The 21,327-nt window shown below is 46.3% G+C and overlaps 1 protein-coding gene across 2 annotated transcripts; it reads left to right on the forward strand.

The window, feature by feature from the left end:
• Window positions 1-7,752: 7,752 nt before the first annotated feature.
• On the forward strand, window positions 7,753-19,327 carry PRPS1 (phosphoribosyl pyrophosphate synthetase 1). 2 transcript variants are annotated; one of them, XR_010745195.1, is made up of 8 exons: window positions 7,753-8,042; window positions 10,225-10,408; window positions 10,763-10,861; window positions 12,452-12,576; window positions 14,271-14,444; window positions 15,176-15,335; window positions 16,335-16,449; window positions 17,228-19,327. XR_010745195.1 is itself a non-coding variant. In XM_066333951.1 (7 exons), exons 1-7 carry the CDS (start codon window positions 7,921-7,923, stop codon window positions 17,318-17,320), a joined length of 957 nt encoding a protein of 318 aa, XP_066190048.1. In that variant the 5' UTR covers window positions 7,753-7,920; the 3' UTR covers window positions 17,321-19,327. The 2 variants fall into 2 exon arrangements, 1 of the variants encoding a protein (XP_066190048.1); XM_066333951.1 differs by lacking the exon at window positions 16,335-16,449.
• The last annotated feature ends 2,000 nt before the right edge of the window (window positions 19,328-21,327 follow it).

A 21,327-nucleotide genomic window follows, 5' to 3' on the forward strand; every position in this document is an offset into this window, starting at 1 on the left:
ATTTCTGTGAGGTGGTTATGTACTTGGAGTTGGGTTGTTTTGGTTTTTTATTGTTCTGGGAGTTTTTGTTTTCACTTCTAGGTGAATGGTAAAATGATTCCTAGCTGTGTTCCTTCCCACCCCAAGGTTCCCCTCCTCCTCCTCCCAGTCTAGTAATAGAAATAATCAGTGAGACAGCCTTAACTGGTGTTTCCCTGCAGCCACCTACCCTCCAAAACAGAGCAAGGAGAGGAATGCAAGGTCGCACATGCATTGCCCTCACCGTGCCACCCAGTGCAGTCCATGTCCTGTCCCTGTCACACCCCTTTGGCTGGGCAGGAGGTCACAGCATTGGCCTCACAGGACTGAGGGCACTTGTCCAACCCAGCCAGCTCGCCCCAGCCCCTGGGGACGATCAGGGATCTCTGTGCAGCGAGCAGTCGCTTCCCAACTCGATTATTTTTGATAAATATGCACATTTGAAATGTCTTGTTCTTCCATAGGAGCTATGGAAATGCACAAATGTGCTTTTAACCTGAGCATCCTTGGAGTGCAATAACCTCCCCCTGGCCCAGGGCTGTCCCAGACTGGGGCAGTGGCTGTCAGCAAGGCACAGAGGATCCTGCTGTGGGGACAGCCTCCTGATTTCAAGAACCATGTAGCAAATATCCAGTGGAAGAGCCAATTTGGACTTCAGTCCATGGTGGGCAAGGCCTGTTACAGCGCTGAAGGCTGACAGGGAGACGTGTTTTCCTTTTCCCTGGGAATTACCTAATATGAAACTCTGAGTTTCTTCAAAGCTCCCCGTTATGCCTATATCATTCCTCCATAAATCTCTCAGTCTAATACAGAGGAAAATTTTTTTATTGTCTGTATATAGTATATATAAATAAAAAAATATATAAGTTATATCTATACACAAATTTATGTCTTGTTTTACAAACAAGAAAGATTAAATATATTAATCTTAATATCCAAACCAGCATTTGTGTCTTTTTTTAAGAACTTTGTAGAAATGTGGCTATTCTTAGATGTACAAGACAGTGTTTGTAAGCAAAACTTATTTTTGTTGCTGTAGAAATGCAAGGTTCACAGACAGGTTTGAAATTGTTTGGCTTGCCAAGGTCACGTTTGGTTTTTTAATGGCTGCTTTGGTTTAATTCTCCCCCAGAAGGGGAAGACAGCAGCAGTCACCCCTTCAGCGCTGGCACTGGGCACTGTGGCTGTGCTGGGACACCCTCCTGCCCTAAACCTGGGGAGAAAGGGGTGGTTTAACAAACCCCTGCCTGATCCCTTTCAGGTGAGCCAAGGTGAGCACCCCCAGACCAGCTCCTGCCTGTGTTTTCACCCAAGCCTTTCCCCTGCCTGGGAAGAGGTGACAGTGTGGACCTGCCATCAGTGGCCTGATGGCTCTGCTGCCCTGTGGGACTGCTCTGGTGTGTCTGCAGGGCAAAGCCCTGCAAAGCAGGATGCCGGACCTGGGGAGGATTCTAAGCCAGGCAAACAATTTCCTAGCTGCAGATGGTAGCCGTACACGTTTTGATGTACACATTTTTGCCTGGCACCATGAACTGCTCTCCGTTTATCAGGGAGGAAGGCGTTGATGTGTGTTCCCTCTATACACCCCAAAGCCTCCAGGAATTATAAAAGCCAAGTCTAATAAGGATCCAACACAAAAACAAACCCTATAGGAACTGGGTCATTCTCTGTACGGGGGTTGAATGTGTTGTCTAAAGCAAAGGCAGCAGCACTTGAGACTCACACACGTTCTCTGTGCCTCCAGGCTCGTTATTTTAATCTGCATCACACCATTTCCCCTGCTGAACTAACGATGACACTGAATGGGACAAAACCCACCTATTTATAAAGCTGGATATGGATCAAAACCACGGAAAAGCCAAGAGGTTTTCTAACAACCCCCAGAGCCTGAAAATGTTAGTGACAGCAGGCAGGTTTTAATCCATGATTTCAGACTCGGTGCTTAGTACCATCTAGAGGGCAAGAAGCACACCATCAGAATGTTGTTATGTACAGGGATATTATCCAGGAGCAGCCAAATGTCCCTGTGTGAGCAGAGCAGCTGGACTGGTTCATACCCCAGAGGGTGATGTTGCTGTACTCGTCTCTTTAGGTGAGGTCCCTGCACTTGCTGGGGACTTGTAAATACTCTCAGAGGAAATTATCCAGATAAAACGTTCTTGTTAATGGTTCTGAATCACAGCTACTTAAAAAAAAAAAAATGCATCTCAGTAACACAGCACAGAGAATTAAAAGTGGGCTTTTCCCTGAAATTTAGTTCCCATTTCACTGCCTATTTAGTTTATCTCCCTGCAGACTGCCCGATTCTCATTTAGCACCAACAGTTCTTCACCTCAAAGCCACTGTACCCCAGGAAGTCAAAGCAAGGTAAAATACTGTGTGATTAACCAATTTTCCTGTATTGAGGGGCACAAGGACACACAGCCAGGACAGCTGATCCCAGCTGACCACAGGGATATCCCAGACCATGTGGCATCACCCTCAGCACACAAAGCTGGGGGAGAAGGAGGAAAGGAAGACATTTGAATTTGTGTTTCCAAGTCATTGTTACATGTGATGGAGCCTTGCCTTCCTGGAACATCTGCCTGCCATGGGGGGCAGTGGATAATTTCCCTGTTTAGCTTTGCTTGCTTGTGCAGCTTTTGCTTTATCTGTTCAGTTGTGTGAACAGTCTGAGAGGTTACACCTCACTACCTGGCTCTCAGGGGTTAAAGTGTCAAAGGCAGGGGCTGGAAAATCAGCAGGCTTCAAGCAGCAGTCCCAAGACAGGTTTTGTGTCTCCGTGGACTTTGCTGGTCATTGTCAACTGGAGACAACAACTGGGCGCCGTGGTGGAGAGCACTTTGAACTCTAATCCCCATGACAGGGCAGTCGAATTCTCCTGTCGGGATTTCCATCCTCTCCAAGGTCTTGGCAACACTACACAGGACTTGCAGGAGCCCCAGATACAACAGCAGAGCGAGCTGAATAGCTGGGACCCACTGCTGCTTTCGTCATGCCCAAGGGGGCTGACAGGCAAATAGAAGTGAGTAATGTCTAAATGTTATCCTCATTTAAAGCACAGTGTCTGGGTTCCTGTGTGAAATATCCGACCAAATTCCTCACGTGGGCAGTGACAGTGGGGATGGGCAGAACACCCCATGGCTTTCTGTGGACATGGGAGAAGTCTACCAGGGCACACAGCAATCTCAGCCTATTTACACCACCCAAACATAACACACACAAAAACAATCTGTAGACTCGATAGGAAAATTTTCAAAAGTTTTTTGGGTTTTTTTATTGTAATTCCATGTCAGGGCATGAGCAGACACCTCATCCCACTGCAGCTGCTGCACAACGTCCTAGGCCAGCTGAGATGGTGCCCCTTGCTCCTGTCCCCCACATACAGAATAAATGGAGAGGGTTTTCTGCAGCTGGACTATTGAAGTTATTAAAAAGCAAACACACCGTGCCCAAAGTGGCAGAAATTCCAGTGCTGCCCCTCTGAGGTTCGTTGCTCATGGCAAGGGCTGGTGAGAAGATGAAAGGGCTGGGAACATACACTTTTAGGTCAGGACACTTTAAAATGCTTTACTAAATCCCACTTTCGAAAAGCACCTTGGAAATAGCCCTAAATCTTATGAATATTCACCTCTTCCTAAGGCAAGACAACTCATTCCTCATACTTTTACCTGGGCTCCTTAGAAAGGCACAGTAAAGACGCTGAGTGGAAGCATCAGGAACACGAAGGGAACCAGTCAGGATTTAAAAAGAACAGAAAAAAAAAATCTAAGTCTGTATTGGCTCCAGTAGAGACTAGGCAATATCATTTATTTCCCAGAAATTTGCCTTTTCCTGACAAATGGTGTGCTTTTCCCTGGTGGTGTGGTCCAGCGATGTCCTGTGTAACTCTGGTAATAATTACAGTTCTAAAGGTGAGCACCATTCCTAAACTTCCCCCTCTCGGCTCCTTCTGCCCTCATATCAATCTCTCACCCCTTTTTGGCATCAGCTTTCAGCCTCCCTCCCCTTTTTGGCCTCTACTTTTCAGCCTTCTAACCTTTTTGGCATTATTTTTTTTTCTCAGCCTCTACTTTCCTATCCATGCTCCCACCCTGACTCTACCTTTCCTTTTTTTGACCTCCAGTTTTGTTTTTTTTTTTTTTTTTTTTTTTTCTGCTTTCAGCCACCAAGGCAAAAGGGCAGAGCCTGGTGTTATTTCCATCAAGTGCCATTCATTAACAGAACCGGCTGTGAGGCAGTGAAGTCACAAGGCAACAGAAGGAAATAACAATCCTCAGCTACAGGCTTTTTGCATGAAAATGTGCTCTTGATTAGTGGCTGGTGGTAATTGAGTGGCAATTGTATGTAGGAAAGTGCCAAGAGGGGGACGAGAGATACTTGTCTTGATTGACATCGCCGTGAAATTTGATGCTGTTAATGTGCTGCTTAAAACTTCCTGGAAAATTCATTCTCAGCTTGTGACACACAAAGGTATTTTTCTGATTAATTGCACCTCCTTGAAAATCAGGTACGTAAAAAGGATTTTTTGGCTGTTTGTATGTTTTGAGGTTCTTTAGTTGGACGGTAATTTAATTCACAATTACAGAACTTGATGGAACACAGCACCTCAGGCTACGAGCTTGTCCTTTCTGCTTGTGCTTGTCCATACTGTAAACCACAGGAAAATTAAATAAAATCCTTTAGACTGAAAGTAAATAATTCAATTTATTATATTTTGCTTTCAGAATGAAGCCAGCTGCAGTGAGGGGCTTTAATTCTGAATAAGGGCATCCACACAAGAACTGAGACACTCCAATGCACTTTCACACACTGTGATCACTTCCCTGAGCATCCTCTGACAGAAAACCTGACTCCCAAGCCAGTGCGAGTTTGTTTTTCAAAGGATGCAACCACACGGTCTCTCCTTTCATCCCAAGAACCAGATAAACCTCTCACTCTTCAAAGCTGCTTCTCCTCGTCCTTGCATGGCAAAGCAAAATGGAGACAAGCTGTGGCTGAGGAACCTCCTGAGCGAGTATTTGGCTTTGTTTAACTTAGACTTTGGTGCATTAAGAGCTTCTCCTTAAGCAAATCCCCGAGGTTATCCTGTTCCAAGAGCTTTGTGAGTCGTTAGTGGAGGTGGACTTTTGTCCTCGGGAACAAAGCGCTGGCGAATCTACAAAGGCTCGGTGGAGGGAAATACTGAGGGAAGAAGGTGGGTGTGAAAACACACCTGGCCGCCAGCTCAGAAAGAGAGAAAAAATATCTTTGATTTTACACATAACAGGTTATTACCAGTTCCTGGTTTCAGGATTAGTGATTTTTTTTTTTCTCTCCTCCAAATCGCATCTCTGTGATGCCAGGAGGAACCTGATAAGAAAGCTACTTCCAAAGTCCTGTGGAAGGAAGCTCAGGCAGGGCTCATCAATGAGAGACATAATTTGCATGTTTAATTACACCCTCTGCTGCCTTTAGCCTCAGGTTCCCAGCGCCTAGTTGACAAATAAACTGGGAGGAGCCTGGGATGTCGGGGCACAGAAAACTCTCATTCTGTATTCAAGAACAGGGGAGAAAAAAAATAGAATTTAAAACAAGATGAAGCAAATAATTCAAAACCAAGTTGTGCCCCAGACCAAAGGCCAGGAGTCAGCAGTGAATGGCTGCAGTGATGTGGGTTTGGGACAAGAATGTGTCTGCTGGAAATTTGGGCAGTATCCACAAATCCCATCACTTGAACCATCAAGTAGCTACTCACCAGTGAAATTTTCTTCCCTGCTAAGATTAATTTTGTTTAAGATGATCGTTAAGATGAGAAGTGATTAGCAACAAATTAGAAGCAAAGGGCTGTAGTCTTCCTTTCCCATTCTCTGGATTTGTTGTCTGTTACAGCATCTCAAAATTGCTACAGCTACACCAGAAAATAATCAAAATTACCAATATTAATATTCCAGTTCCATCAATGCAAAGCATGGGAATCGATATCTATTTTAATGCAGATGAATTCCAGATTTAATGACACTATACAAAGTGTTACAGAAAACCTCCTCAAAATACAGTTCTGTAGTCATTAATTTTTGGGTCTTTGGGGATAACGGCAGCACATTTGGGGCCAAGAGAGTTTTAAGAAAATAAAGAAAACGTGGCCAGCCCCCCCCTTGACTGTGGATGATTTCTTCTAGTTGAATTCTCAAGGACTTGAAGCGAATCAATGTCAAATTCACTGCAGAAGTTTATTGTCTCTCAGAAATTCAGGTAACATGAGCAGGAATTACACAATTGCATGAAAATTCTGAAGAAGCTGTCTGTGGGGGGTTTTTTTAGATATATTTATATATGTGTGTCAATCTTCCTCCTTCACTTTGTGGGGAAAATAACAAAATAACAAGCACAGCCAGGGAGTGAAGAGTCACTGCTTTGGTGTCATCATTACCCTGGACTTGCTGGTTGTTGTGTGTCCGACAGAAACACAGAAATATGAGGAATTATCAAATTTCTGCGATGAACCATAGGACCTTTTATTTTGGAGGGGTCTATAAATAATATATACAAGCTAAAACTTGAGTGTCATTTCCTTCGAAGTAGTGAATGGTAATTGGAAATAATTAAGTCTTAGAAAGAGGACAGGACTATATTGCCCTAGTAACAACTTCTGGATCACGAATTTACAACGAGAATAAAGCACTATAAAAATCACCTCGCTGGGATTCCTGTGCAGGGACTTTGTGGTTCTCTCCCAACCCAGGATATTCTATGATTCAATGCTATCCAGGTTTAAAGTTTAACAATCCAGCTTTAAAGGTTAAAAACTCTTAAGCACAATGTTTAATTTCGCTAAAGATGAATTAATGTGCATAATGCAGTCACAGACAAACTGGTAATTCACAGAAGACTGATTTGGTATTAGTCTATTAGTTAGGTTACATATATAATTTATGTAAGACAGATAATACACACATATATATTTATATATATATATATATATATGTACCAGTACATAATTTGATATGGAATTAGGTACAAAATCCCGGCTACAAACGTAAAACCCCCCTCAGGAATTAACCATCCTGTTCAAAGATCGCCGCCGCGGCTTCCAGCCCTGATCGGAAACCAAAGCAGCCCTTTGGGCAATGCGGGCACTCTCGGCGGTGCCGCAGGGGCCCGCTGCCACCCGCTGTCACCCGCTGTCACCCGGTACCGCCTCACGCGCGGGCCGCGGGGTGACGCCAGCTCAGCGCAGCGCCGCGCAGGCGGCGGGGGACGGACGCAGGGGCGCGGGCACGCCGGCATGCTGCGGTAAGGACAGCGCGGACCGCGGGGCCCCGCGGGCGGTGGGTGCGGCGGTGGGAGGCGGGCGGGGGGCGCGGGCGCGGCGCCGTGAGGCGGCCCCGGGGCCATCGCCCACCCCCGTTCCCTCACAGCGCGGGGGCCGCCATCATGGCCGCCGGGGGGCGGCTGCACCGCCGCGGCCACGTGGGGCAGGGCCGGCCGCGCGCTCCGGCCGCCGCCGCTCTGGCCTATCGCAGCCCAGGCCGCCACACAGCGACCAATCGCAGACCGCCTCCTGCCTTCCGCCCCGCCCCTCACAGGGGGCCGCGCTCATATCTCCGTGCCCTCGAGGGGAAGGAAACGCCCCATGCCGCGCCTATTAAGGCAGCACGGGCGCGCAGGATCCCGCCCCCTGAGGCTCATAGCCAATAGGAAACGAGGGGAGGCGTGTTCTCGGCGCGGAGAGGTTATAAAGTCTTGGCTCGGCAGGCGGGAAGGGGTAAGATGGCGGCGTAGAGGCGACTGGTGTGACCTGCACCCAACGTGCCGCGTCCTCGCAGGAGGCGGGCGGGTCCCCGCGTGGCAGCCGCGGCCGCTGCGTGGCGGAGCGACGACGAGGAGGATAAAAAGGGCGCCGCCGCCGCAGCCGCCGCCATGCCCAACATCAAGATCTTCAGCGGGAGCTCGCACCAGGACCTGTCCCAGAAGATCGCCGACCGCCTGGGCCTGGAGCTGGGCAAGGTGGTCACCAAGAAGTTCAGCAACCAGGAGACATGGTGAGGCGGGGCGGGGCGGCCGCACTACAGCTCCCGGCAGGCCTCTCGGCGCTGCGGCGCTGGGCGTCGCGCGGCCTCCGCCTGGGGGGTGATGGGGGTTGTAGTTCGGGGGCCGCGCGGTCGGGCCCGGGCTGCCAAGTCGTACTCGGGGACATCCTCGGAGCGCTCCCGCCCAGCCCCTGCTGCCCCGAAGCCCTCGGGTGCATCGCGCTCGTCCCCCCGCGCAGAGCAGGGTCTCGGTGCGGGGTGAGGCCGGCCGCGGTGCGCCCCGGGAGCCATGTGCGGCCCGGGCCGTGCCTGCAGCGGCCCCCGCCTCACGGCGCCGGCCCCACACGGGCTTCCACCGCCGCACTGGGGGCTTCGAGCCCAGGGCCGCGTGGAGCTCTTCAGCTTGGAGGATTTGTGTGACCTGGCCGCTGTGGCGAGTGTTGAAGCGGTGGAATTCGCCCCCCGTACCTTGCCCCCTCCACCCCAAATCCGCGAGTTGATGGGACGGCAAGTCTCGGAGTTACGCCTACGCTGATTAGGCTCTTTCATGCTTAAATCTAAACTCTGATGACTTGAGGCATGATAATTATGTATTTAGCATGTAGCTGGTACCTTTAAACTTCTCTGAGGAGCTTCAGAGTCTTAGAAAGTATTGATAGAATTCTTAAGGAAAGAAAAGAGGCTCACACCTCCGTACATCCCACGGTGCGCTTGCAGTTGTGCAGTCTGTTTCCCTCAAGCTTTGAAACCTAACATTCGCCTTGTTTTCTGTATCTGTGCTTTAAAAATCTTGCTGCCATCCTACATAAAGCTAAAAGGGAGGTTTAAAGTTGTTCAGAGCTCCTTAAGCTTGCTTTAGAGAATACACTAACCATGTATACACCGCAGAGTATAATACGAAGAAACTTAATTGCTCCAACCCACTCCTTCTGGAAACAGTATTTTTTTTCCCACGGCAATCCAGGATGTACATGTGACGTACAATATTATGTTTCTCTTGCCATGGATATTGATTGTAAAACGTCAGAGGGTAGTACAAAGAGTTGTGGAGGAGTTAAAAAAAGTTCTGTTTGATTTACAGCTCTTGCACTGTTCTCATTGTTCATTATTAACTGCTCTTGCCCATCTAGTTGGCTGGCCAGCAGGTTCCTATGGCAGCAGGCAATGGGACTTGAAGACTTAAAAAAAGACATCTGATTTACCCCAATAAACTGACAGCAGGTGCTTCCCCAAAAGAGTAAGACTGTTTCAACAGAATAATTCATAGGCTTTTTTTGTGCCATAAATATCTTAAATCACCCTAATAGTGGAGATGACACCCGTGTGCTTACTGCTGATAATTAGACACTTCCCCAGCAGAGAGTTCTCACTGACTGAAACTCTCCTCGGGAGATGGATGCATCCTCTAAGTCAGTAGGCAGTAAAGATGACAGCAGCTCGCTGATGGATATTGAGCAGTAAGGCTATAAATAGATAACAGTCAGCAGAAAAAGTTTGAAGAAGATATCAGAAAGGTCAGGGAAGGAAATATTAGAATTAGGACTCTACCCTGAGGGGCTCTGTAAGTGAAGTGGTTTCTTTCCCACTCGTTCTGGTGCAGGTGACTCCATCAATGCAGTGGAGCTGGCATTTTGCTGCTGGCAAACAGGACCTTTGGCTTGTATTCAGGCCCTTCATCAGCAGGGATTAGCATGCACTGCATCCAGGAGGAAATTAACCCCAAAAGCCTTTCCAGAGGGAAACGCTGGAGTGCTTCTCTGCAGGAGCCACTGTTATGACTCTCAGTCTGGTAACTGGCTGTGGTGTTGCTTTGGTAGCAGTTTGACCCCACTCTGTCTGCTGGGCCATGGTCCTTGCTCCTTTGTACACTGCTGCTTTTAGAGGTGGCTGTGCTTGTGATTCCAGGGGAGCAAGGCTTGCTCTGGGGTGTTTACATGCTCAGCTTGTGTTGAGATGAAGAGTGCAAGCTGAGTGCTTTTAGCCTTACTGGCTGGACCATTAAATCTGATCAGTGAACGCTGTAAAATAGCCACTGAGCAAATAAACAGCAGTGTTCCTGCTCAACAGCCTTGGTGATATGGCATTGTCACCCACGGACACTTGGCAATGCAGTGCTGTGGTTGCTCTGCAGGCACAGGTAATGGCTGTGCTTTAATTTGTGTTTGGCTACAACTCTCTTCTCATCCGTTTCCAGCGTGGAAATAGGCGAGAGTGTTCGTGGGGAGGACGTCTACATTGTGCAGAGTGGCTGTGGGGAAATCAATGACAATCTGATGGAACTCCTCATCATGATAAATGCCTGCAAAATTGCCTCAGCCAGCAGAGTCACAGCTGTCATCCCCTGCTTCCCTTATGCCCGGCAGGATAAAAAGGACAAGGTAAGGGACGTGGTAAAGGTTTCTGCAGGGAAGTTGAATGCACACCTTGAAAGTCCTGATTTTCCTTAAATCCTGGAGAGGATTTAAATGAAGTTTTGTCGCCTCCTCTGAATATCCAACGTCTCTTCATTTTGTTAAACTTCAAGACATTGGACTGCAAAATGATCTTTTTATAAAGATCTAGTTCTGCTTGAAAATATTCTAAAGTCTAATCACTAGCTGATGAAAAGATGCAATGTTAATGAGTGCTCCTTTTAGTAACTGCTTGTGAATCACTGCCTGGAAGCAGAAGGCTGACATCTTGGGGAGGGAGTTGAACTTGTCTTATACTGTCTTTTTTTTTTCCTATGCCAGAGTCGAGCTCCAATCTCTGCCAAGTTGGTTGCAAACATGCTGTCTGTGGCAGGTGCAGATCATATAATCACCATGGACCTGCATGCATCTCAGATTCAGGTAGGAGCAAAAATCAGAAAAGTTCCAGTCTGCTTTGCAGTCATCTGCTTTTTTGAGATACTGCAGTGATCAAGACTTGGAAATTTCGGACTGGATGGGGAGGTGGGTAACAAATTAACTTGTAAATGAAAGTATAGTTGTTTTTCATCAGACTGAGTATACTGGGTCTTTTGTAAATGATCTAGTAAATGATCACTACAGGTTTGTTGCCACACAACAACACTGTTTATTCTTCACTAGACCTTGGAGGAATATGTGGAATGGAGTGTCCTTAAATTCTGGGCAGAGCTTTCTGATGCTTAGTGTGTTGTCTTGGAGAAGTGAGCAGTTAGTTCTGCCCTCAGGTGTCCTGGCACAGCTGCATTTGTGGGTTAAGTTGACCAGGACAGTGATCTCATAGCTTGCCTCTGGGAAGATGGGCAGTCTCACTTGTATCCATTCAGTGCCACCCTCCCACACAAGCTGGCCTTGGTTCTCTCCCAAGCTGGTTGTGAATTGAAAATCATTCATAGGCCTTGTTGGCTTATGAACAAAATACCTCATAGGGCAGCTAAAGTCTCGACCTGGGCTGTGTAAGAAAATTTGCCAGGGGGAGGTGGGGCTGCAAGCTCAATTTGATTTTGTTTCTCTCCACCTTGGGCAAGTACTCAAGACCAAAAAACTAACTCAGTGAGAGGGGTGTGGCAGAGGGAAGGATGTCTTTGTATGGCTGCAAAGGGTAAGGTAGCTACTGCCTGGTGAAGAAATGGGATGGCTGTTTCAATAGTTTTAAGTGCAGTCATTCACACACCCAGAAATACTGTCTCAGATGCAAAAAATCTGTGGAGGCACAGCTGAGAAGGGTCTCAGAAAGAGCATGAAATAACTGAGCCCAAGGGGGTCCCTCTCTTCCTTAAGGGCTTGGAATTTGTGTGTGCCATAGGACTAACCTTTCACCAGCAGCAGTGATGAGATTTAATGGGACAATTTGTGCATCTGTGCTTTCAGCATCTGGCTGGTTCTTGTAGCCGCTGTGTTGCTGAGAGCAGAAGGAATGATGGTGAGAAGGGTCTGTTACCCTGGGCCTTGAAGCATTCCTCAGGAGTACCTGCCCCTCACTCTCCTGCCTGTTACTCCAGGGTTGACTTCTGCCTTTTAGTGACCTGTGAGATTTGGAGAAGTCTGCAGGGTCACTGTAAAGTTACAGAAGCAGCTGCATTAAAGACAGATGTTACTCAAGCCCTGTTTTGTAGATGTGAACAGTTTGGGTAATGAGCTTTAAAGACTGTAAACAGGCAGCCAGCTGCTCTGGAAATGAGTGCATTTGCTGCAGGCTTTCTGCAGCCCTCAGGACAGAACTAGTTTCATTTTGTGGAGGTGTTAGATGTAAAGTGTTATTTGTGCTGCTGAACTATTTCTAGTTCTGAAGACTTCTTACATTACTGTTTTGTGTATCCCAAAGACTACTGCCCTTACATGAAGGGGAGTAAAAAAGAAAGCTGAAAGCTGTGGAAAGGTGATGACTGCATGCCTGATGATATAGAAGGCTTCTTACAGCTGTTTCTGGAATGGGACTTTGAGCTGCATCTGTTCCTGTTGTCTTCCTTGCAGGGTTTTTTTGATATCCCTGTTGATAATTTATATGCCGAGCCTGCTGTACTGAAATGGATCAAAGAGAATATTCCAGAGTGGAAGAACTGCACCATTGTTTCACCAGATGCTGGTGGAGCCAAGAGGTGAGCTGTCAGACAGGTAGCTTGAGATATTGCTTCTGTGTTTACTTCAGTGTGACCCTGTTTTTAAAACATGTTTCTTCTGTCAGTCTGCCTTCTCTCAGACAGTCTGAGACAGCTGGTGAAGAGTGGTCAGATATTCTTCCTGGGGAATGTTTAGAAGGTCTCATGGGCTACATGGAGGATTAAATAGCTTCTAGAATCACAGCTGCATAGGTAGGAATTGCAGAACAGCTACATCCCTTGAACTAAAGCAATTTTTATGCCAATTGAAAGAGGAAATAGTGTAGCTTACATGCCTATGCCAAGGCAACCTTACTGCTGATGATTAATGATACATTTTTATCCAGACTGCTTTCTTTGCAGAATTACTTAGTCTGTTGAGGCATTTTCTTACTTTATTACCCTGGATCTGAATATCTAGCTGTGATTTTAGTCTGCTGCCATTCTTCATTCTCCCTGAGAACAAGGAAGATAGATGGTTCCTTTCCAAAAAGCAGCAGCATATGCCATAGCACATTTCTATTTTGATAGCCTGACAATCTCCCATCTCCCTGCAGACAAACATGCCAGTTTGTGGGCAGCTCAGAATGTTCTCAGGTGCTTTTTAGGAGAAACTAGGATGTTCCTTGATGCTTCTGTCTGAGGGCAACATGTGAGCAGTAAGGGGGACACAGATGTATTCTTTAATCCAGGGCTGTCACACCAAAATGTTGGTATGTACTGATCTGATTCCTGTGCCTCAGAATATTTTAAGTGAGGTGTTACAAACAGCCAAGAGACACTGACACTGGTCACTGATGTCTCCTGTAGCTCTGCTGTGGTCCATGGATTGGGCAAGACCTTCTATATATTCAGCTATTTCTGTAGCTTGTTGCATAACACGGTAGATGAGGTGCCAAACCAGCCAGATATAATCTGACTCATGAAAAAATCTGCTCAAAAGCCTCTTATACTGAAATGTGTCGATCTTGGTTGGTGCAGTATTTTATGGAGATATGCAAAGCCAAATACTTCAGTTTAGTGTAATAGTCCTGTGTAGAACAGCCAGGATGATAAGTCAGATCTAGTGGGGCTGAGTCTACCTACCTCAAGTGCAGAATGTCTTGGGGGCATGTGTGTTTTACTCCTTCCACACTTAATGCTTTTAAACTGTTTACTCTTCATCAGTATATAAAGTTAAGATCCCTCTAGTAAGGTTGTTCTGCAGTCACTTTAATGGAAATAAGTGTGAGGTGGTGGATTCGAATTTCCTGCATGTGTAATCCTGCCACAATCTGTGCCAGTGCTTGTGTGCATGATGATTGAGGACTTACAGGAGTGACAGTAAAGCTCTGTCACAGCACAACTTAAGCCTTTCCAGTGTAGTGTTACAAAGATGACAACTTTCCAAGTGTTTGGATCTCTTCAAGTTTGCTGACCTTGCTGGTTGAGGTTTGTTTTCAGCTTAAATGCAAATTAGTTTACCGTGGTCATGATGAAAGATGAGATCTATTTGCTGTCACTGAGAGAGACTAGATCAGAGGTTGCAGTTTAGCTGCTTGAAGGGAAAGTAAGAGTGCCCTCTATTAATTGCTTGGGAGCAGTAGCAGAAGTGGTGACAGCTCCTCTTAGTGCAGCGTGCTTGATACCGAAAGAGCTTTGGTTGGAGCTGCTGTGGGGAGTAAAGAGCTGTTTGGGGCCTGCTCTCTCCTCAGAGTGACCTCCATTGCAGACCGGTTGAACGTAGACTTTGCCCTCATCCACAAGGAGCGCAAGAAGGCCAACGAGGTGGACCGCATGGTGCTGGTGGGGGACGTCAAGGACAGAGTGGCCATCCTGGTCGATGACATGGCAGACACCTGTGGCACCATCTGCCACGCTGCAGACAAGTGAGTGGGGCTGCCTGCTGCCTCCCTAACCCAGGAGCCTGCTCTGGCTGAGCGCTGTGTAATGGGTTAAGCAGATTATTTGCATGACGAGTTTCACACGGCTCGTGGAGTTTCTTGGTTATTCACGTTATACAAAATAAGGAAAAAACCCAGTTTAAGTTCTCACAGTGGAAATAGATAGATGACCATAGTGTCCTTTTTTTTCTTCCCTGAATTAAAAATGTACTATCACTCACCATGCCAAGTAGAGCTAAGTGTTGTCTAGTCCATCAGCTGATTTTGTATTAGAAATAAGCTTTTCAAATTTGGTATCATTCATGCCTTTTGCACTAGAAACACCAACATATGCAAGATGGTTAACTGTTAAATACAGTATTAAATATTAGTACAGTATTTCATGCTGTGTTAAATAGAGTATTAAAGTATTAACGCAGTATTAAATATGTGCTACCTTGTGTAAGCAAAAATTACAGAAGGTGATTTGTATGATCTGTTCCAAATATTCCAGAGCTAAAAACAAAGGGGCTTTTTCAGTGTGTGCTTTGCCTGTGGTGGATTCCATGGTACTTGTACATTTGTTTCCCCAAGTCAATAGAGAGGGGGAATCAAAGGTAGCCTGTTCCCAAGCACATGGTGCTGTCTCCTGTCATGATTACCATGTGCCCTGCACTAATGTCAGCTTAATACTTGCTGAGAATTACTCAGCCTTTTCCTTTACTCCCCCCTTCCAGGCTTGTGTCAGCTGGAGCCACCAAAGTTTATGCCATCTTAACTCATGGGATCTTTTCTGGGCCAGCAATTTCCCGGATCAACAATGCCTGTTTTGAGGCAGTTGTAGTCACAAACACAATACCCCAGGAGGACAAGATGAAGCAGTGCCCTAAAATCCAGGTGAGCATCTATTTTCTGTTACTCCTGGGGGGTGGTAGCCTTGTCTGTTCCACCTGTTGGGGGTGAAAACCCCACAATACTGTGTAGTGCTGACAGTGGATCTGTTGGTACTGACATCAATGTTGCCTAGTTCTCTTGGCCCTATCATTGTGGGGTAACAGACGTGTTAAAGTGATAGAAAGCAGCTTCTGTCCCAGCTCATCTCAAACAGTTCCTTAAAAGATCTTTTCTTCAGGGTTTTTTTTACCTAGATCAGGTGTCTGATTTAATGGGGCCACGATGTAGGCAAGTAGTTGGATGTGTGCCCTTTGGAGGAGGGATGTGCTGATGATGTGCAGTGCTGAAACAGAGGTAGACAAGATCTTCTGATGTTGGTGCTGACAGCTTTGTTGTGTTGTCACTTCATGCCCAGCCTTTGCCATCCATATGAAAACTAAAAGCTGATAATGATTCCCAGAATCTGCTGTTCAGCCACTTCTCAATCACTCATCCAGTGTACACTTCTTGAGTTTGCCTGTGAGGATTTTATGAGAAGCCTTGCTGCAGTTGAGAATATCCACTGCTCTCCCCTCACCCATCCAGGTAGTTGCTTCCTCATAGAAGGTGATCAGGTTGCTCACTAACTGCCTTCTCTGCATCCTCTGTCACCAGGGTCCCCCTTCACTTTAGTAACAGGCCCACATTATTCTTAGGTTTTTCCAAATACATCAATAACAAAAGGAAAACATTCTTCTTGTCCCTGAGGTCCTTTTCCAGATTTAATTCCAGACAGGCCATGGCTTCACAACACCAGTATCTAGGACACAGGCATTTGGAGAAGTTCTGGCACAACTCACACTCAACCAATACTGTGGTGTGAGTAGAAGCTCCCCCACTGCTGTGCTGCTGATGAAAAGGAAACTGAACTGCTGAAGGCTGAAGCTGCAGTCAGTTTTAAGCTGCTTTTGCAAATATGTTATAAGCTGATTGCAAGCTGACGTTGCGTTGCAATTCTTTCAGCGCTAACTTCTGGATGATACTCCTGCAACATCTAAAACATTTCTGGTGCTTCACCTTGTTTCCAGGCTCCACACTGCAGCTGGTGTAGGCAAAATGATAAACTGGCAACCTCTGTGTAAGTAGCTGTAGCCAAAGATTGCAGTGGAGCAGTTTTTGAGACTCTTAATACCTCACATTTACACACTGATGTCTGATGCTGAGGAAAACAGAGCTAAAGGATTTGTCACAAGTCTCAGGCTTTACTCTGCAGCTTGTTGGGGTTTTTTTTCTCCTTCAGAGTTAAGCTATCTAGAAGATAAAAAATATTAAATATGGCTTTCACTTGGTTTCTTCAACACACCATGAATATGGTGATTCTTACTAGACTACACATATTGAAATGCTTTAGCTGTGGGGATTCAGAGCTGAGATTTGGTTGAGACTCGACTTTTCCTCCTGGTACCTGTGTGACCCCACCAGATGGAGCCAGTACAACGCCTGGGAGTTGAGCTGCAGCACAGCAGCTTCATCTCTCAGACTGCTGGCAGCAGTGGTAAAACCTCTTGGCTCAGGGGAAGTGATTTCATCTTGATTTAGACTGCTCAAACTTCTCTGCACAAAGTGAATAAGAGAGTCCTGCGGTGAACAGACTGAGCCTAGGGGCTCTGAGCAAAGCAAGGTGACAGTAGACTAACTGACAGACCAACTAGAACATTTGTAGTGCTATTTGTTGGGTCTCTTCAGGCTTATATGTAATTAATCCTAATCTTGTGTAGAAGTAATTTGTCTGCATCTGGCATGTTATAAATGTGGGTGATGAGTTTATTCTTTAGGTTCTCCCTGACTTTCCAGCCGTTCTTTCAGGCTTGATGCCTTTTTTTCAGTGGTGCTGATGCAACTTTTTTCCCTTCCAGGTGATTGACATCTCAATGATCCTTGCGGAGGCCATCAGGAGGACTCATAATGGGGAATCTGTTTCCTACCTATTCAGCCATGTCCCTTTATAACAACAGATGTCAGCTGCTGCTTGTATGGCTTTTTTTTTTTTTTTTAAACCAAAAGTTGTTCAGCTTGTTGTAAAGTTCAGTAGAAGACTCTGCTTGTTCCAGTGCAGTTCTCCACAGCTCCTGCTGAAGTCAGGCTTACTGGCTCTGTTCCTGACACTGGGAGGCTGGAGGGGGAAAGCCCATCTCTGTAACAACCAACTCCACCAGCACTCCTGTGCATGGAGCTGATCAGTAGCACTGACCCAATTCTGCAGGTCTGTGGAGAGCAGGACTGACACATGGCTAATTGCCACAATTATTTTGAGGGGGGGAGGGAGAGGGTTTGTCTGTGGGCAGGGTTAGATGATCTGGCATGTGCACCCTAAATTGTTTGGGAAGTAGAGCTCCCTAGGACATGTTGATCTGCATCTACAGCAAGAGCCCAAGAGACTGCTGGCTGTCTTACCACTCTGTACCTGACAGAGCCCTTGGAGAGTGATGGGGAAGGCTTGTGTCTTGGCCAAGCTTGACCCTTGGTGAAGCCCTGAACCAACCTAGGATTTGGTTCTGCTGCAGCTTCCTCCCAGGAAAGGAGATCAGTGTAGCTTGCAAACTTGAATTCCTCTTAATTGTTGATGAAATTAAATGCCCTTCAGTGTGCTACACAGCAAAGTGAGGGTGAGAGCAGAGTCTGTGCAGTGCTGTGTTAGCTTAGTAGAGAAGGTGCATCTTGGACAAGTGTTCTTTTCGGAAAACTCTGACACAGAGAACTTGTGGTGGTTGCGTGCTTTGATTTCTAGTGCAGGCTAAAACCAGCTTTTCAATTTCACAGCTTCCTGTTAGCCTTGCTAGCTAACTAGAGGACTGCTGTCATGCACTGCAGCTGCACCTTGACCTGCTGTGCAACCCCCTGACCCTTTTTTTTACCAGTACAGTAGTAAACAGAGCCTCTTTATTCAACAGCAGGAGGGTTGTTGCATCTAGCAAGTGCCTGCTCAGACGCTGGGGTGACCTGAAACACAACAGCTTTGTGTCCAGCTGGCTCAGCCTCTAATTCATTGCCTGTTACAGTCCTGTTATCCTGGAAGTTACTGACACATTGTCCTGCTCATTGTCTGCCTTTCCTTGAAAGCGTTGCTTGTGGAAAACACCTTAAGCCAAGGAGCACTGCAGGTTGCAGGACAACAAAACTTGAAGGGACCCTTGAAGTGGGTCTGATGCTTTTCAGGAGTGTTTATGGCAATGGGTTGAAGAGACTGGTGATAAATAATACTGGGAAAACTACAGATTGAACACCAACCTGACAGGCCACAAAGTGCCTGAAAGAAAAATACCAAAACTAGAGCTGGCTGAGGCTCTTGGATGTAATAAGTACCATCTGAAACTTGAATACTCAGAAAATGTACCAGACAATCGTAAGGTAAACTGCTAAGTCTCTCTTGAACTCTTACGGTTTATAGACCAAACTGTTTTATTCTGGTTTTGTTTTGGTTTTTGGTTTTTTGGTTGGTTTTTTTTTTTTTTTTTTTAATAAGCACTCCTCTTTTATTTGTGTTTTAGCTGGAGGAAGGGAAAAAGGGAAAAGAAGGAACTTGAAATTACTTTCTGGAGTAACCAGCATGGCTTTGAGAGGCTGGGGGCTGGGGTATAAGTGGAACTCACTGAAAGATGTGGTTAAAATCTAGGGAAGTACTTACTTAGTTGTGCCTTTTACTGAAGACTTCTCTCCCTTCCTGAACTCCTGTCCTGTGGCAACGTTAACACTTCCATTAGTGTAGAACTTTTCTTTTTGTATAAGAATTGGTGTTTGTCTGGAAACTGTGCATCTCTTGCTTCTTTGCTTTGCATCCTGCACTGAGCTCTCCTGAGAGTCTGTGATCCCACCTCCTGTATGGGAGCCCCTGCTGCCATCCTGCTGCTGCTCTGAGAGCCAAAAGCCAGGACATCAGAGCAGTGCTGGGAGGATTTTCAGCAGCATTTGTGTTTAAAATTAAGACCTGATGAAGGAATTAAACTTTTATTTAAAAACCATGGCCTCTGCCTGTATGTGTTTCTAAATATCTTTAAGTGACATGAATCTTCTGAGTTGGGTCATTTTAAGGGCAGATCATGAGGAATTTTTATTTAGAAGGGACTTTGGAAGGTCATCTGGTTTAACCCTCGTGCAAGTGACTAGCTGTGAGGTTCAGCTTGGCTTTGCTCACATTGCATGGAAGGAAAAGCGTGGGACCAAGCACTAAGCAATTGCTTTTGTCCATGTTTGATTTCCTGGACTAAATTGTTAGAGGTGGTAGTGCAGCTTCTCTACTAGTGTTCAATTATATCTGAGCAGATTTGTTCGCATAATGTTCGGGTGGGGAAAGCTTGAATATTTTAACAAGTACAAATGAAGAACTTTGTAAGTGTCTCACACAAAGCAGATGATCAGAGACAGGATTATGTCCTGAGGAGCACTTGTTCTAAACCCTGATCCTTTCTCATTGTGTGTTGCAGATGAGAAAGTATAAATGAAATCAAAAGATGAGGTGGCAGATCTAGAGAAAGGTCCTTGACATTATAGACAGATTTCCAGGCCTAGACTGAACGTGACCACAACCTCAGGCAGACATTTGCTGAGGATCACAATTGTCATCCATCTGTTAAAATGTCTTGCAGTACTGACCAGTGACTAAGTGAAAAAATGGGTCGTTTTTTATCTGCCAAAGTAGCAGGATGCGTGCTGTGGGTCTTGTCAGGATTATGTAGCAGATTTCACCTTCCTTTGATTTAAAAAATAGCTTTACAGCCATTTATAAACAAGAGACCATTACTATTAGTGAGTATATAATGTTTTTGTAGTTATTTTAATAAAACCAGGGTTTTGAGTTGGGAGAGGGCACAGACTTATGCTGTGTGACATTGTAGGTCTTAAAAAGGATGGGAGATACCTCCTTGGGACAGTTCTCATACCTAAGTACAGTTACTCTGCTTTGAAACCTTCAGATCAGAAGGGATGGAGACTTCACCAAAGTCTGAAGGTGAGCTGTGGGGTGTCTTAGGCTTTCCTCACAGCTACCTGAGTTACTACTGTACAAAAAAAGTTATTACTCAGGAGAAAATATCAACCGAGTCATTTGCTGTGCTCCTGCAATTGGAGGTCTGGAGGAGCAGGATAGAGCTCCAGCAGCTCCCTCTGCCCCAGGCACAGCTGGAGTGTGGCTGCAGGATGCTGGTATTGGTGCTGGTCAGCCATCTCGTGCCTGTCTGCTGCCTGCTGTTAATTCACAGGAACAAGGAACACATCAATCACTAGTCCTGTATCAGCCCCACTCACCTGCCTGGGTGCCTGAAACTAATGCACAGGGTGGGAGCTGAGTTTACCAGGTAAACCTTGCAGGTAGCAGGATGTGTCTGCTGTCGAAAGCATGAGACACATCCCAAAGTAATTTGCTGGCACCTCCCTCCTGCCTTACTGATGTAAGGAGGTCTCCTGGAGTCGGTGTTTCTGTGATCTAAAGAAAGCAGCACCTTGTCTTGTGCTGTTGGGCAAGGGGAAAATGGTGTTACGAAGCCCTTCTGTAAACTGCAGCAACATCCAGGGGAGGGATGAGCCCTCCTGTAAGACAACAGCCCCAGTATGCTGCTGCCTTCCCAGGGCTCTCTGCTCCTGGCCTGATGGATGTAAAGGGTTGTGGCAGGAGGCTGGGGTGAAAACGGGAGAAAGTGCTGTCACCCTGTGGAGAGGCTCAGCCTGGCAGCTGTCATGGTGGTGCCCTGCAGGCAGATGGATCAGGAGGCTGAGAAAGACTTCTGATCAGAGAAAACTTCCTGCCTCCTTCCTGTACAGGAGAATAAGGCATTCCTGGAAATGGCTATTGGGGAGGCTGTATCAGCCTCGGCAGCCTTGTTCTGTGTGAGATTTAAAACCCATCTAAAATGGCTGGCAATCAGTCTGTGCTATTTCAGGTCAGGGCTGTTTTTGCTTTCTCCCTATCTACTGATGTCTCATTTCTTTGGTTATAAATTATTGAAAGCAGAAATGCCAAAAG

The sequence above is a fragment of the Sylvia atricapilla genome, chromosome 21 (assembly GCF_009819655.1).
Source record: "Sylvia atricapilla isolate bSylAtr1 chromosome 21, bSylAtr1.pri, whole genome shotgun sequence".
NCBI lineage: Eukaryota > Metazoa > Chordata > Aves > Passeriformes > Sylviidae > Sylvia > Sylvia atricapilla.

Excerpts from the sequence above, each read along its gene's own strand:
- PRPS1 (XM_066333951.1), top strand. The coding sequence starts at position 7,921 with ATGCCCAACATCAAGATCTTCAGCGGGAGCTCGCACCAGGACCTGTCC. Across the intron at positions 12,577-14,270 it reads GATGCTGGTGGAGCCAAGAG|AGTGACCTCCATTGCAGACC; the intron begins GTGAGCTGTCAG and ends CTCTCTCCTCAG. Across the intron at positions 15,336-17,227 it reads AGCAGTGCCCTAAAATCCAG|GTGATTGACATCTCAATGAT; the intron begins GTGAGCATCTAT and ends TTTCCCTTCCAG.